A 16,534-nucleotide genomic window follows, 5' to 3' on the forward strand; every position below is an offset into this window, starting at 1 on the left:
CTCTAGTTAATTATATTAAATTTGTGATTTTATTTTTAAAAATTAGCTTGTTCTAGAGACCCGGTTCTCGAGTTTGAGGGAAACTTTTTACTTGATCCCTAAACCCTAAGCTCTAAAATCATTCGAAAACTAGATATTAAATAGAAACTTTAAGTATATTATACCGAAGAAAACAATAGTAATGATTCGATGATATTCATTACTTCTTTTCTTTATTAAAAAATAATATTTGTTCATCCATTCAATCGGGTTTTTTTTTTTTAAATTGTAAGATAAGCATGACAAAAAAAGGGAAAATTCGAGTCTAAGTCAATCGAGCTACAAAATTGAGAAAAAAGTGTTAAAGTTTTGGAGATAAGAAGGGAAGAAAAGTAATAAGATTGAGACATAAACAAAGAAACAATATTGAAAAAGTAAAATTTACTTAGCATAGATTTGACAATTCATTTTAATAAGGAATCTGTCAATGGACACTAAAAAGTTGATGTAGTTTTTCAAGTGAAAAGCCATCAGCTATTAGCAATAACCAATAATTATTGAAGAGATAAAGGAAGTGTTTTCTAATTTTTTCATTCCTAAAAAAAAAATTACCCAATAAATTTTAGAAAAACGCCTTAAAAAATTTATGAAAATTATTACCCGTTTGATTTAAAATTACTTTTGAACTTCTTTTGAACTTTCAAAATTTTTTCGTTCAAAAATTTTATTTGACTTTAATAAATAAGAAATAGATCACGAGTTTATAAATAAGAAATATCGTTTAAATTAAACAAGAACTCATATTCAAAGTGAACATCGAGTTTATAAATAAGAAATATCGTTTAAATTAAACAAGAACTCATATTCAAAGTGAACATCATACAATTATGGAAGTCGTTTTTCCTGAACGAGCCCTCATGATTCCATTCAAAATTAGGAAAGAGTATATATATATTTTTAAAATTAAAAATATTGTTAAAATTTTGAAAAGTTAAAAAATTAGCCCTAAATTTATTTTACATTATGGTTGTTAAAATGAACATATAATAACACCATGTTCTCTAAAGTTGCACACAATCTTTTCTACTTCATTAGAGGCAAGAGCAGATCAACTTTAAAAACTATTTAGGAGGGGGGTCTGTTAGCCTGAGGTAGCAATCATATTTTGTACCTGCTATAATGGGCACATGAACCTGTGTCCAAAGGCTGGCAAAAGGTTATGAATGCAAGGAATTTTACATGAGTCAAATCACTTGAATCTTTTCAATGCTCTAATGGACATTCAAACACAAATGTTATCATAATTCCACAGTTCATGATTGTTGAATACAATTATTGTGATAAATCTGCCATAAGTATAACGATATCTGCCATGCCAAGCTTGTCCAATCAGCCAAACAAGGTGGGGGGCAAATGATAGAAGCAAAATCCAACATCATCATAGTCATATCCAGACCCGCAAGACAAGTGAACAACCCTTATCAAGAGCTGGAGAATCCTAAACAACTCTCCATTACTGTCTACGCAGAGCTAAGAGAAGGGAAAGTTACAGGGAAAAATAAGTAATGGTGAACCAAAACCACTTTGCTAGTTCGTCGTCGATAGAGATGCGAAGCAGCCAGGACTAGGGGTGCACTGCTTCATATTTATAACAGCAGATATTGATGTTAAGTGAAAATTCGCACAAGACGGTCAAGATCTGAATAAAAATGATCATTGCATTGATGTATTCTCAACTATATATCTTTTGTAGGCAAAAAACAGAAGGAAAACAAAAAGGAATTTGGAAGCTAGAAAATACCAGTATAGAGCTACCACTCCCCTATAATCTTTTTTGGCACTCAACAAAACTATCAAAAGCGAAGCACTCGTACTCATACTCCCTTTTCGTAACCCCGCCGATTGCATGAGCAGGACGTCCCACCAGAGTTGTTCCTCTATGACGTTTTGCAGTGGAAGCATCATACATCCATTTCCTGTAGGTTAGACACAATGTAAAGAATCTTAGATTAATAACACGCAAATTTTCAGTGTGCAAAGAAGTGTCAACCATCAAGAAAATGCATGCAACCTCAAGCACAGCATCAATACAAGGCAGGGATGCAGATTTGAGCATATTTTCAGTGTGCAGTGGCAGTCGTGTCAAAATGTATTGACACGAGTAGGCACTATATCATGTAATTTAAAGGGTCTGCTTTATAGGTCCTAAATGTCAGTAAAAAGAGCTCACAATGGAGAACTAAAAGAACAAAACGATTATGATTCAGGTGTTCCATTGATTGAATGGCAAGTAGGATCTCAAACGGGGAACAAAACACTTGATTCTACCAACCCAGTTCATAAAATAGGCTCTACCTTTTCCCTGACTTTACCAGTCCGCTGCTATAGCATTCAGCAGTATGTTTGGAAGATTAACGAAAATATGATTTTCTAAGGCTCCAAGTCTCTCTATCGTTCCATAAAAGAACATGAAGGAAATAAAAAAAAAAAAAAAAAAAAAAAAAGAGTCTAGGAACAACACATAAAGTCATCAGGGAGACCATTGGACGATTGTAAACCCAAATCAAGTCCTGCAGAAGTATAAAGAATCAAGAACATTACCATCTTAATATCAGTTGCCAGTCCCAAGTCATGTAGTGAACTTTCAGTTATACATTTTGTGTGAACGATGGGTCCTCTAGCAACTTGTTCATTTGTGCTTCCTATCTCACTAACCGCTGATGGGATGGTGATATACATTGCTCCTTTGAACATCCACTTATCCAAGTCATGACTATAAAAATCTTCAAAAAGTTCACCACATAAAACACAGACCAAATGATCTTCATCTGCAGGTACCATTGGCTCATTAACTTCTTCCATCATGTCACACCTGTCCGGAGAAGTGGCAGCATCATGTAAGAGTATATCATTTCCAGAAATCCAATCATCTGAACTTGGATACCATCTTCTTGGTGTCCTATTTGAATTGTTTGCCTCAGTTCTTAATGTGTGCCACTGCAAGTGTGTATCCAACTGTTCTTCAAGTTTCAGTCTCAGACCACAGATCTTACATTGATATGGAATATCGTCGAAGAGTCCACTGATCACAGATGGCTGAAATTTTCGAATAACATGTGAACTAAATTCAAAGCCTATGAGGTTGGTTATCTCAGTTGTGGCAAATGGAGGTGGACTAGTGGAGCTCTTAGCAGCAGCTTTTGAGGATGATTCAAGTATCGTAGATGATTGACTGGAAGAAGTAGCGGGGATGGAAGGAACTGGTACAGAACATGTCACAGCATCACCTAACTTCAAATTTTCAGGCTGTGCAGGCATTTGGGAAGTTGCACTATTTGTTAATTCTCCTTTTGAAGCAGATATAAGGCCCTTTGCAACCAATGAGCTCAAAAGGTTAGAAATTGGGGTAGAAGAGTCGTTTACCACATTTGAAGTTTCCGTGGATGCACTAGTCATAGGAGATGAGGGTGAAGGTGGATCAGATGGCAACGGAGTATCTTCTACCTTAGTTTGAGATAGCTTAACCAGAGCTGACGGGCTTTCAAGAGGACCTAATGAAGATTCTCCCGCAGTCTTTGGCTCTGAGAATGTCGTCTGAGTATGAGCAGGAGAAGACCGGCTTGGTAGTGGAGGTTTGACGTTTGAATGGGGTTGCATATTTCCTGCATCTTGGAAGCTGATATTCTGCTGCATGCTACTGGCTATTGAATGGTTGGAAAAAATTCCACTCTTCATTACGGCAGCCAACAAACTACTAGTGCTTGTCTCTCCCAAAATTTCTGCAGGTAAACGAACTGGAACTGTCCCAGCTGATGAAGGAGGTCCAAAATCAGTGCCTGGAATAGATACTGCATGCTGTCTTGAAAGTTCGGACTGCCTAACATCAGGTTTTAGTGACTCAGATAAAGAGAACGGCTGCCTGGGTTGAGAAGTAGGTATGGAGGAGGCTGCAGCTTGACGGTCCTGAGGCTGTGGTTTTTTAAGGTTATCTGACTGAACGTTGGGATGCCGACCAAGGGAAGCATCCTGTAAATGCCTTTTACGTGGGTCAAGGTTAGAAAATGAAGAAGTTTTATGGTTGGGCATTTGATGAGGAATATGATCCACTGACAATGGTGAAGGGGGACGTTGATGCAAGGGTGGCTGTCCAGATGCGAATGCAACATTTCGTGATGGAAATATTTGCTGGCCTACAGTCCCAATGGACCCTGAACCTCCCTTGTTCAGAAATTCATGTCCTGAAGCTCCAATATTCGACGATGTAATTTGTGGTCGACCTCCCATTTGATCCACAGAAGAGTTACCACCTGACAGGGCAGTAAGAGTGGTACCATATCCTCCCGACTGAGCTGAATTCTTTTTAGGAATCCCGCCTCTCAGCCCATCCAGAGACAATGGCTCCTGCACTTGCCACATTGATGACCTTTGCTGTCCAGAATCCCCCAGTTCTCTCTGCTCAGATGATTGTGAATCACTGGAAGCTTCTCTATCAACACTTCCCCCAGTATCTCGTAAACTTAATAGCTTATTTTCAATACCCTGCACGTAGAAACAAACTCAACAATAAATCACATAAGACATGGTCAATTGTTCACAGTTGGCAAACCTGAAAATGCACAACAACAAAAATGGAAGTATGTAGCAATCACATTTTTCTCTTTCTTAATGTAACTAGTGCAATTATTGGTATTATAAGATATCATAGACCAGGAAAAAGTGGTTCCCTCAATTATATTCAAGCTTTACCGAATTATCTGAATCCTCAGGAGTCCATTGATCTTTCCCAATGCTACTGGCAATGGCAGATGCACTATGACCTGTCAACATAGAGTTCATTTCACCCCACATGAACTCCTCTTCCTCAGAGTTCTTCCAGTTAGTAGACAATCCTCGGTTGCTGCTGCTGCTTGAAAAATTTTGCGTGGGCAGTAGACGTGCACCAGTGTTTGCAGACCTGGGTGCAGGATAATTTTCATATCCAAGCTTGATGTTGAACCCATTTCTTTGGCCAGATAACTTCTCTGCCAAATTGCTACCAGTTGTAGACCAAGGTTTGTCTCGCCCTTCATCAACAGCCCTTCTTCCGATACCTGGAGTCCTCGAAAGATCGGAACCATATTCGTAATCTGCATATGCAGCCGTGATGTTCTTCTCTTGTGCCATATCATTTGGTGCATCTCTAAGTGGACGCTGAATGTCCTGCAAGATTTATACCATGGTGTTGATCATGAGGGAATTAAAAACTAATGACTAATGTGAATTAAAAAAAAAAAAAAAAATTACATGCACTTTAATTGAAGCATCTGCCCATGGACGTCCAGTGCTAATTTTGGCTTGGGCAACATCCTGAGTTACATTTGTAGTTGCAATAGTAGCATCACTAGTCATTCCTTTCACCTGCTCCACGTAAAAAAAAAAAAAAAAAAAAAAAAAAATCAAATAAGGATAATAAAAAAGAGTAACAAGTCAACTTCACAACTTAAGGAAATTCTTGGGTTAAAAAAAGTATAGTTAAGTACCCTAGAAACAAATCTATTTCTACACACAATAGAAAATGAATGGGTTATTAATTTATGTCAATGGAAAGAATAAAGACATCATAGTTTGGATGAAAACAGGAAAACATCACCAAGTATCAGTTGTGTACTTAATCTAGAGTATGGACAACAGATTCTCAGATTAAAAGGTCACACTTATAAAAGCCAATAATGACTTCAATCTATGAGAAGGACAAATGAACAATTGTGAGGATCATAGCTGATAGTGGAAACAGAACTTCACTAACCCTGCCCGACTGTTGAAGCCGTTGTCTCTCTATATACTTGGGATTTACATGGATACTATGGGGTGGACGTTGTGACTGCAATTCTGGCTTTGAGGATATGGTCCCAGAAGAAGAACCACTGTTGGTTATGAAGCCAAGTTCTTTCTCGATAACCTGCAGTGTTTGAGGAGGAAACACTCCTTTCCAGGTGCCAAAAAGATGTCTCATACTTGTATGTACAGGAGAGTCAACTTGCCTATAAGCTTTGCAGAATACCTACAAAAGATAGAAAAAAATATTATAAATTTGGGATAATCGATATACAATGAGTAGTAATGAATACTACTATAGAATTGTTGTACTTGATGGGACGCAGGTTACTTGTTAAATAATGCTGGAAAATGACATAAATGTTGCTATCTTCATATCAGTTCAAGAAAATGAACAATGATACTGAAAAAGCATCGAGGAAGCATTCTGAAGCATTACTTAGTGTAGACACAGACATACAATTTATTTCGTTCCGCAGGGGGGAGGGGGGAGTGTCTCTTGGTAGGGAGAGGGCACAGAACAAAAATCTAACCTCGGGCAGCTTTGCTGCAAAGTATTTTATGTAGTCTCTTCCAATATTCTTCACAATACTGTCCAATAGATAAAGTGATGGTAGCTTCTGCTCACTGGAAACCTGGCACATATATAAGAAATTAATATAGCATCAAGATTGCCAGATGAACAATTGACAATTGTAGGGCCAAACATAAATGCCCCATAAAAAGGAATTGAATTCTCATCAGCAAGCATATTGTACATGCACATGCATCCATACACACACACAGAAACAAGTTACAGACTGCTTCAAACAATGTAGAGAAATGACCTTATGTAACTACCAACAACAGTCATATCCAGTTTTAGAGAGAAAAATAGTACAGTATTACGATGCATATCATACTAAAATAAGAATACATAAAAACACATATAGATGTGCATCGAAGTGTTCATACACATAACCTGAGATAAATATGACAATATATAATATTTGTTTGGATCTTTAAATGAGGGAGAAAGGTTAAATCTTAGGTGCCAAGGCAGCAAATCAGTAACTCAATTCATCTGTCAAACGTGATTGGAGATAAATACTGCACTACTGTTGTATTTGATGGCTAATCAAGCTTCAAGGCAGCAAATACTGCATTCTCTTGAAATATTAAAATAATCTCCTACAACTATACAAACAAGTTAACTGTTCAAAATTTTTCCGGCAGCAAACTAGTAACATGCATTGAATCACAGGCCACAATGCACGCCACACATATCAAGGGAATCAAACCTCCAGCAGTCTTGGAGATCATCGTTATAAAATAACAAAGAAGTGGTAGAACAATAGTTCTAGTGCTCAAACATTACTCCAGAAGCATACACAAGTAAGAGGAAATTAGGAGCAAAGTAACCTATGAGAATCACATCTAAGGTTTAAGAACTGGTGCGTGACTATATCCATTTCTGCTAACTGGAACAACATAATATGTGGTGCACAACACATTAAAACTCACTAATCCTTCCCTAGTAGCATTTCACATTGCAAGCTTCACTAGGACTAGGAGAAGAGAAGAAACTCCACAAAGCCCCTTAAAAAACGGGATTAGCATGATAGGAAGACCTAAGGCATCAAAACTTCAACTACAGTGCAGTCAAACTAGCAACTCCAAGCGGAGAAATTTTGTGCAACATTTTTTCTGGTTGAATAGAGAGCTTCTTTCAACATACACAAATTCACAAAAAAGCACGTGAATTTTATCTACTATCCTAGCTCATCAAACCTGCTAAAATCTTACCAGATCAATGATCTATCATATAGATGAAAGATTTTTAGCTTCCTGTCAAAATGGTATCACCTGTTAACTCAGATCGGTGCTTATATTTCAATTGGTAGTTTTATTGGGTACAGATTTATTTATTGTCCATGAATAACGGATTTAGCATCAATTTAATTAACAGCAAGCCAACAAATATAATCATCAATTTCAGTACACAAGGGAGTCAATCAATTACAGAAGACAAGCTCCACAGCGGTTCAACTCGATTTATAAATTAAATTTGCAATTAGCTCAATATAATCAACCTTATAAGAGTAACTAAGATATCGTCGCAAAGTCTCATTTGATACCAGCAGCCTGAATGACAGCCACACCAAAACCACCATTATCACAACACCTCCTATTAAAAACAAAGCTTTTACTAATAAAAATCAGGTAGTTTCAAGTACTAAGATGATAGCGCATTAAGCAACGTATTATAGGAGGCATTTATATATTCCACAACCAAGACATTGCACTTTCTACAAAAGACAATTGAACTCGCAGTATAAACTCATGGATTTCATTAATACCATTGCACTTACAATTTTACTCCTGCACGTCAACAACAAAACATTTTCTGTATTTCCTCTTTTCCTTCTATACTAATTTCCCATACAGTCATTCACACAAAAAGTAGAAAAAGAAAGAAAAAAGAAAGAAAAAGAAAAAAGATATATCAATTAGAGGAATGCAAAACGCTGCTACAGTTTAAACTGGGTTCACCTCAAGAATGTTGGCGCAAACGGTGGCAGAGATGGCTTTTGCAGCCTGGAGATTTTCACCCGCGATTATGGTCAAATTCGTGATGATTGGTTTCGAATTGAAAGTCAGCTCAGCAAGGGCTGTTCTGTATTGGCTGACAAGCTCCTGATGCTGCAGTGGTTGAGGCTGATACCCCCCTCGACCAGAATAACTGCTTCCCGAATCTCTATCACTTGCTCGAAATCTGGGTTGCACAATATTGGTCCCCGAACCAATTGGTCTCTGCGGAAACGGCCGGCCATTAATGTTCCCACCGCGCTCAGCCTCATCGGCCAGTCGCTGCTTCTTCAAACCCAGTTCCCTCGTTCGATCGAAAGGTCTCCGCGAGCTCTCCATTTCCATCAGCAAAAGCGAAATAAACCAAAACCCTAATCCTAAACCTAATCTAATTCCAATTCTCTGCAATTACATCCTCGATACAAAAACGAAAACAAATGAAAAAAAACAATTCGACAACATCTCAATAACCTTTGTTCCTACCAGCGACACGTTCGGACAAAATCAACATGAAAATTACAAAAAGAAACCCCACTGAACACTGAAATTGTACAAGAGAGCACCAGAATAAACCCTAATCCTACCAAAATTACAGAGAACGAAGAAGATTTACAATGATTACTAATAACAAAAACAGCTAAAATTAGGCGGAAGGAATACTATGAACCGGGAAGAAAGGGGAGCTTTTGGATTGAGATTCAGCCTGGCTTTGTTATAATAGAGAGAGAGAGAGAGAGAGAGAGAGAGAGAGAGAGAGAGAGAGAGAGCGCGCATAAAACGCTTTGCCCCAGTTTCAGCTGTGTCCGATTTTTTCCATTTTCTTTTTTCTTTTTTCTTTTTATTTCCTTCTAATTTTGTTTAAACAAAAATACTTCATATTTAGTAAAATTCCCTTTTATCGAGTTTTTATCTGATGCGGTCACGACTATCAAGAACGATGAACCACTCATGTGGCGGTGTGGCGGGAGATGACGAAAGGCTTGGGGGTGTTTTGGGCATTAATCTAAAATTAAAAAAAAAAACCAACATAATTGAGAATTTCGTATATGCCAAAAGAGTTAAATTAAAATTTTAAAAATTAATAGTCAAATTAATTTTGAAATTGTTGAAATTTTAGTGTTAAAAAATATTTTTAAAAATGTCTTTAAATTTTAAAAAAATTTATTAATACCTTCATTAAAAAAAAATTTAAAAAAATTTAAAAATACTTTTCTAGTTAATATTATATTTTAAAAATATAAATAAAATATTAAAAAATAACATTAAAACTATTAGTTTTTTTTTAAAAATAGGTTTTAAAAGATTTTTACTGGTGTCTATTTTTTTTTTTTTTAGAGTTCATTTCTAAACTTTTAATTTTATTTTTTTAAAAATGTATGGGTATTAACGTCATTCGTACTTTGAAAATATGGTAGTAACCATTATATTAATGGTAAAAATATTTTTTTAAATTACTAATACAAATTTAAAATATTATTTTTAAAACACTTTTCAAAAAAAGAAAGTATTTTTTAAATTCTTTCCAAGTTTGTGGTATTTTAAAATAAATATTACTATTTCACTTCCATCCATAACTATATATATATATATATATATATATATATATATATATATATATATATATATATATATATATATTATTATTATTATTATTATTATTATTATTTTGAAATTTGGAGGTTATTATTTAAAATTATGAAAAAATATATATTTTTATATGATATTTTTAAATAAAGAATTTTGCCGAAACTCCCCATTTGCCCCCAAAACCCTAACGTTCAGGACGACCACCTCAAAAAGTTCACCAAAATCGGCGTCAGCTTACAGTCGCCGGAACGGTCGATATTTCTCTGCTAGTTGAGCAACAAAACCCTAAATCTCATCTCTGTTATCTCATCGGCCGTGGACCATGTTGAAAGTTAGAACTCCCAAGAATGGTAAAGTTAAACGAGAGCTTGAGAAACGTGCTCCCAAACTTGTAAGTTCTTGCATTCCCGGATCTGTATATCTCTCAATGCGTGTGGAAAATGAGAGTGTCTGCTTAATGATTGATTTAAAAGCATGTCAAAGAAGTTTTTATGATCTTTTCAATTGTTGTTTTTTTCTGTATTGTTGGATTAAGTTATTGACTTGAACTGCAGGTTGAGACGGGGAAGAAGACGCTGATACTTCATGGCACTAAAACGAGCGGCGTGTTGAATGAAGTATTGACGGAAATTTATCACCTGAAGAAAGAAAGTGCCGTGAAGTATTCTCGTAGGAATGAAGGAATTAAACCATTTGAAAATGGCGGCGATTCATCTTTGGAATTTTTCTCTCTCAAAACTGATTGCAGTATTATCGTGGTGCGTAACACTGAATGATTTCAGTTTTTAATTACGATTCATTTTTCCCATTCGAAGGTATTTTATTTACTGTTCATCACAAAGAATGATTTCATGTGATACTAGTTCCAGATGCGTAGAGCTTTGTGTAAAACTTGATTTTTTTGGATGAGCACCTCTAGTTTTCCCCTTAATGATCTTTAGATGTCTTCAATGATCGAAGAACTTAGCAGTTCTAAGACAGATGAACCTATGTAAATTAGCATAGTCATGACGTGCATTTTTTTTTTTTTGGGTAAGTTGAGCTACTAAGAATTTTGAGATCTTCAATTCATGACGCTGTTGGATGATGAAAGTCCCACGTCGTCGGCTAATTTAGGGAATGATCATAGGTTTATAATCAAAGAATACTGTCTTCATTGGTACGAGGCATTTTGGGGAAGCCCAAAGCAAAGCCATGAGAGCTAATGCTCAAAGTGGACAATATCATACCATTGTGGAGAGTCGTGTTCATCTAAGAGAGGTATCTATTTTTTTTAATTGGAAAGCCTTTGTCTTCATGGGTTCAAGTTCTGTATCTTTTTTCCTCTGCTATTATAGAATATGAGAGCAGGTACATTGCTTGACTCCTAAATGTCCATGGTAACCAGCTTCTTGCTTCTATGTCTCCAGCTATTTATTGATGTATTTATTGCACCTCTTTGCAGTATGGTTCTCACTCAAAGAAACGACCCGATAATCTTGTAATAGCGAGAACCTATGATCATCACATCTATGATCTAATTGAGGTTGGGATTGAAAATTTCAAGTCAATGCATTCTTTCACATACGATAAGAAACTTTCTCCACGTGTCGGGTCAAAGCCTTTCATTACTTTCATTGGCGAAGGATTTGAGAACGTGGAAGAGCTGAAGCATTTAAAAGAAGTTTTGCTTGATATGTTCCGTGGAGAGGTATAAAACCCTGCAGCTTTGCCTGACTTGAACGTGAATGTTTAGATATTAAATATCTATGTTCTTTGCAGGTTGTGGAGAATATAAATCTTGCTGGGTTGGACCGTGTATATGTATGTACAGCCATCTCACCAAATAAAGTATTTCTCACTCATTGTGCACTGCGAATGAAGAAGTCAGGTTCAGTAGTTCCTAGAATGGAACTAGTTGAAGTCGGTCCTTCAATGGATTTGGTGGTTCGCCGGCACCGGCTGCCTAGTGATGGTCTAAGGAAGGAAGCCATGAAAACAGCCAAGGATCAGGCTAAGAAGAAGGTTTAATGGCTATCTCTGAAATGAATTACCTTCATTTTGTTTACTAAGCTGTTTGTCTAATCTTTATGTGTTTACTTTCTTCTAGGAGAAAAATGTGAGCCAGGATGCAATTCATGGCAAGATTGGAAGGATATATATTCCTGATCAAAAGGTATCTCCCTCTCTATCTGTATGTGTTCTCTCCAACTGTCACAATGCTTGCATATCCAGCTGAGATTGAAAATGTTTCATGTTATCAAACTCCACACGTTCATCACCAAAATAGGAACTTAACTACACCTCGCACAGTTCTGTCAGTCATTTGAATAATTCAATACTCAATTTTGGCTCATAGGTTGGAGATGTGGCTCTACCCGACAAATCAAAGGGAGTGAAGAGAGAACGACGCGAAGCGAAAATGAAAAACAGAGATGACGTGCCAGCCTCTAAAAAACCAAAAGAAGATTCAGAAAAACCAAAAGAAGATTCAGAATAGTTCAACTCGTCTAATACTGTTTGATCCAAATCTCTTCTTACTAGAGTCGCTGTTATGAAATGCATAGTAGCTTGCCAATTATGTGGACAGAGCAGACACTATTTATTTGCGTGTATACAATTTTGCCTATGGTTTCCAATTTGATTTTACATGCAAACCTGCCTTTTATCATCTTAAAGCCTTCAGGTTTTTGCAGAGTTTGGCTGTGAACCTCATTGGTTAGCAGGACACAGAGTTGTTGTAGCAAACAGAATGTGCCTTCAACCTCATTGGTTTCTCCCTCTCCTGTCCCCTCTTACCCCAAGCTCTTCACATCATACTGCAAAATCTTCGATTCTCTGTGGCTGAGAAGTAAATCACAGCAGACTGAGGGCAGGCGTTCTGCAACGCCCGTGTCATCGCGGTCGCATCGGTCTCATGGTTATTGATGATCATTCTTCCAGGAGCTCCAGTTTCTTGTTGGATAGGATGCCTGCACAATGCATCACACTCTGTGTTCAATAGTTAAATGCCTGCAACTTCATGTATTGTTAGCAAGGTGAACTTGAAATAAAAGCAGCTCACAAGGAACACACAACCAACCTATATAAGCTCCGGAAATCAGAGAATGAAATAAGGGAAGATAAAATGGAAGTGCATAATCAATTCATTTTCCTAGCAAATCATTCAATCTAAAGTTCCATTATCTAGAGATAACTAACATTCCTAGCGGCTGCAAATGTAATGGCTAATGAAATCTGTGATTATTTATCCTCAGAGTCGTCTGTGTTTTCGGGGCAAGCTCGACTATCTGGATCATCAAATGGGAATCCAGAAGCTGACCATGTATTCGTGTGTGAATCTCCAGCCTGCAGCGAACCTAAGTCCCAGAATGGCGACAATCCGCTAGAACCTTGCAAAAATGGATCCTCAAAATCGACTGGATTGCTCCACAACTCGGTGTTTGAACTGGACGTGCCAGTATCGACATTCAAACCCGTGGTCCAAATTTCTTCTGGTTTAATGACATTTCCAGTTCCAAGATGTGAGAACTGTTGAATACTTTCTGCCAAAGAGACAAAGTAGTCAGGATTGACATCTTGTGAGGGACTCCCAATAGCCTTTCCCTTGGAATGTTGATCCTCCATTGACATGTTTGAAGGCTCTACACTCAGCTCTGTTGGTTTTACAATTCCATGATGGAATGCTAATTCCTCAGACGTTATTACATCCCTAGATGGATCATTCTCATATTGAAAACTGGACATGCTTTCTGGAATTGATCCCAAATCTCCAGACACACCCTGCAGAAGGTAAGCAGCAGGTCCTTCAAGCAGGCTTGGATTCAGTTCCGGTGTGGCGAGACTTCCCCAATCCGGTTGATATTTCACAATCTGCCCTTCCATGAACGGAGTAAAACCATCGGTTTCGTGTTGATGCTGCTTAACAAATTTCCGTTTCATCCTTGGGGAATCAATATCTCTCTGTTCCTTCTTCTTCTGCAGGCGGAATAAGAACTCAGGATTTTGAAGCAACTTTGCCAAAAAGGAAATCATCTGGTTCTGCTTCTGCTCGGCCGATTGGAGGCGTCGATTCACCGTCTTCACATGCTGGGCAGTTCCCTTCTGCTCCTGCTGCAATTCAACAACCTCCTGCATTAACATGCTCCTCTCTTTCTTTAACCTCCCAATCTCATCTTCCAATCCAGACTTCCCTGGTCCAGTGGATGGCCCTATCAAACTTCCAACCTGCTGAGAATGAGGTGATTTTCGCCTCTGAATGTTCTTCAACAAGTGTCTCTTCCCTCGTTGGAAGGCATCATTTGCAAATTCCCACTTGTCTGCATCAATCTTGCGGAACCCCTGAATTCAATCCCCAAGAGTTACTCAAATCATTGAATGAACACAATCACAAGTACAACGGCATGCCTAAGATATTGCTACAAACAAGCATAAGCATACACTGACACCCACAAGAACGTATCATACAACAAAACTGAGAGTCAGAAGTTTTTCTTGCACAGGGGAAGCTCTACCTCCCTTTGTAATCTCTAATCTGTAAGAGAATGGATTAAATGTAAGCATAGCTACATGAACAATTTGACCTGATCCTACCTGCTGGAGATGGAAGTCCTCAGTCCCCTTCACACAGGGAGGGGAGCATTTCTTCAAGCCTGCAATATCAAGCAGTAAAGAGGCCTAGCAACTCATACATTATCTAAGGAACTAACAATATGATGAATTAAGGTACAAAATCACAGTAATAATACACAGGAGCTAAAAAAATGACATAAATACACCAATCCCATGAAGAAAACCCACCACTGGCTTATACTAGAGTGAACCAGTAGAAACAAAATGAAGTAAAAGGAACTCTGAATTTCGTTAATTGAAAATATTGTACAGAAGCATGAGAGTTCAGTTTAGAACACCGCAAGAAATATTACAGAAGTACAAATAGTCATTGACAAGAGGAAAAACCTCATCCCTATCTGCCAGCAATTGACTTTGGCAAGCCATCACAGAAAAAGAAATAAAGAACAAATAAAGAAGTCAAAGAGTAAACAAACCAAGCGGTGAAAAACAAGCACAAATGTACAAAGAAACAAGAGGCTTACAAAAGGAGAGGAGAAAAGAAAAAAGGGAAAAAAAGATCATACAGACCACAGCAGCCATTAGAGGCTATACTGTAATACCCACATAAGTATTTAGCTGTCTGACAAAACTGGAGAAGTTGTTGTGCTTGAAATTAGATGGAAGAATCACTCTAGAAAACTCCACAGGATCCCAAACCACAAAACTCTGCCCTGCTGAACCCCAAGACACAATCGGATCAAGCGCAGGATCCTCAACAAGATCAAAGGTCTTCCACAGAAATGGCGGAACTAGCTGACCGTGAAGGCCTTCTAGAGGTTGAGGCACATCAGTACCCGAACCCCACATGGACAATGGATCCGACGCTACTTTATCTGGTTTCGGCATAACGTCGAACAGGTTGTGTGCAGAAGAAGATGGCATTGGGTTTTCAGCCCAAGAGCCTCCGCCAGTCGGAGACGAAGAAAACCCAATGCTCATCATCAATTCAGGATCAGAAGAAACACCAGCAGCATCAGAATCTGACTGAGCAGAAGAAGAATTCGCCCCAATTGGAGAAACCGAATCGCTCTCCTCTAAGGGATTCATCTATTAAACCCCAAAATACAGTTTCAAAACGAAAAGGGAAAACCCAACAACGAATTCCTGTAATTGGGCAGGTAAATGGAACACAGAAATGGAGCAGAGTATATATAGAGACTTACGCCGACAATGCATTCGATAAAAATCTGGGGAAAGAAATTCAAAGGCGGTGGAGACAGTGACTGTGAATCGAGTCGTAGCTCTACAGTTGCGTCGTTGCTCGTGCAGGGACCCCATTAAGATTGAGCCAAAAAGTTGTCTTTGGATTCTCTGCAAATTTAAAGGAAGAAAACGCACAGAAGACACCGACCGACCTTCGTTGATCGGATCGTTTTCGCCGAAGCTGCGCTATTTCGGAAGGCCGTTATTGTGGTTGAGGGAAAACGGAAACAGGGGGTGATTTCTTCAACGCGGGATTTTAGATCTTTTGTCCGTACGGTTTTTTCTGGACCGGTTGTTTTGGTTTGAAAGCGACGCTTTGGACCGGGGCCTTGCTTAAGGACGAAGTTAACTCCACTTTGTCAGTTGATGATATTCCCTTTTTTTTTTTATTTTTTATTTTTTTTATTAATCTATTAATCTAATTAATTTTTTTTTAAAAAAAGAAAATTATTGGTGGGCCATTAGGTGATTTTTTGGAATATGCCCATTTTTTCTTTCATATTTTTTAACAAAGAAAATATAATAATTTTAATCGAGAAAAATATAAACTTTTTAATTATTTTTTGTTAAATTTTCACTAAAAATTACTAATTGATTATAATAAAGCACATATAAAAATATTTCAAAACTTATAAATTTTAAATAAAAACAAAAATTTGCATAAAATTACACTCAACTCAGTTTTATTTGAAGAGCTCTGAATTTTTTTTAGCAAATATATGTTTTATAATAATTCATATAATTTTTTGAAAAAAGAGTAAGAAATTTTTAAATATTATCAAAATCATCT

General features: G+C 37.4%; 3 protein-coding genes across 5 annotated transcripts; 1 reads left to right on the forward strand and 2 right to left on the reverse strand.

Moving 5' to 3' along the window:
- Positions 1-1,203: 1,203 nt before the first annotated feature.
- LOC111799917 (polyadenylation and cleavage factor homolog 4) lies at positions 1,204-9,135 on the reverse strand. 3 transcript variants are annotated; one of them, XR_002815934.2, is made up of 8 exons: positions 8,326-9,134; positions 6,327-6,428; positions 5,765-6,019; positions 5,263-5,376; positions 4,726-5,178; positions 2,581-4,518; positions 1,781-1,955; positions 1,204-1,678 (listed from the first exon to the last, which is right to left on the reverse strand). XR_002815934.2 is itself a non-coding variant. In XM_023683437.2 (7 exons), the coding sequence occupies exons 1-7, from the start codon at positions 8,704-8,706 to the stop codon at positions 1,941-1,943; spliced, it is 3,252 nt and encodes a 1,083-aa protein (XP_023539205.2). In that variant the 5' UTR covers positions 8,707-9,135; the 3' UTR covers positions 1,680-1,940. The 3 variants fall into 3 exon arrangements, 2 of the variants coding, with proteins under 2 accessions (XP_023539205.2, XP_023539204.2); XM_023683437.2 differs by lacking the exon at positions 1,204-1,678 and having other exon boundaries at positions 1,680-1,955; positions 5,269-5,376; positions 8,326-9,135; XM_023683436.2 differs by lacking the exon at positions 1,204-1,678 and having other exon boundaries at positions 1,680-1,955.
- A 966-nt stretch (positions 9,136-10,101) lies between these two features.
- Positions 10,102-12,569, forward strand: LOC111800633 (ribosome production factor 2 homolog). Its single transcript, XM_023684420.2, has 6 exons — positions 10,102-10,339; positions 10,503-10,706; positions 11,393-11,638; positions 11,710-11,952; positions 12,038-12,103; positions 12,287-12,569. Exons 1-6 carry the CDS (start codon positions 10,271-10,273, stop codon positions 12,425-12,427), a joined length of 969 nt encoding a protein of 322 aa, XP_023540188.1. The 5' UTR covers positions 10,102-10,270; the 3' UTR covers positions 12,428-12,569.
- Positions 12,570-13,052: 483 nt separating this feature from the next.
- On the reverse strand, positions 13,053-16,015 carry LOC111800632 (heat stress transcription factor A-3). Its single transcript, XM_023684419.2, has 3 exons — positions 15,705-16,015; positions 15,106-15,588; positions 13,053-14,268 (listed from the first exon to the last, which is right to left on the reverse strand). The coding sequence occupies exons 2-3, from the start codon at positions 15,586-15,588 to the stop codon at positions 13,171-13,173; spliced, it is 1,581 nt and encodes a 526-aa protein (XP_023540187.1). The 5' UTR covers positions 15,705-16,015; the 3' UTR covers positions 13,053-13,170.
- Between the last annotated feature and the right edge of the window lie 519 nt (positions 16,016-16,534).

Source organism: Cucurbita pepo, chromosome 8, assembly GCF_057944985.1.
Source record: "Cucurbita pepo subsp. pepo isolate OVF chromosome 8, ASM5794498v1, whole genome shotgun sequence".
Lineage (NCBI taxonomy): Eukaryota > Viridiplantae > Streptophyta > Magnoliopsida > Cucurbitales > Cucurbitaceae > Cucurbita > Cucurbita pepo.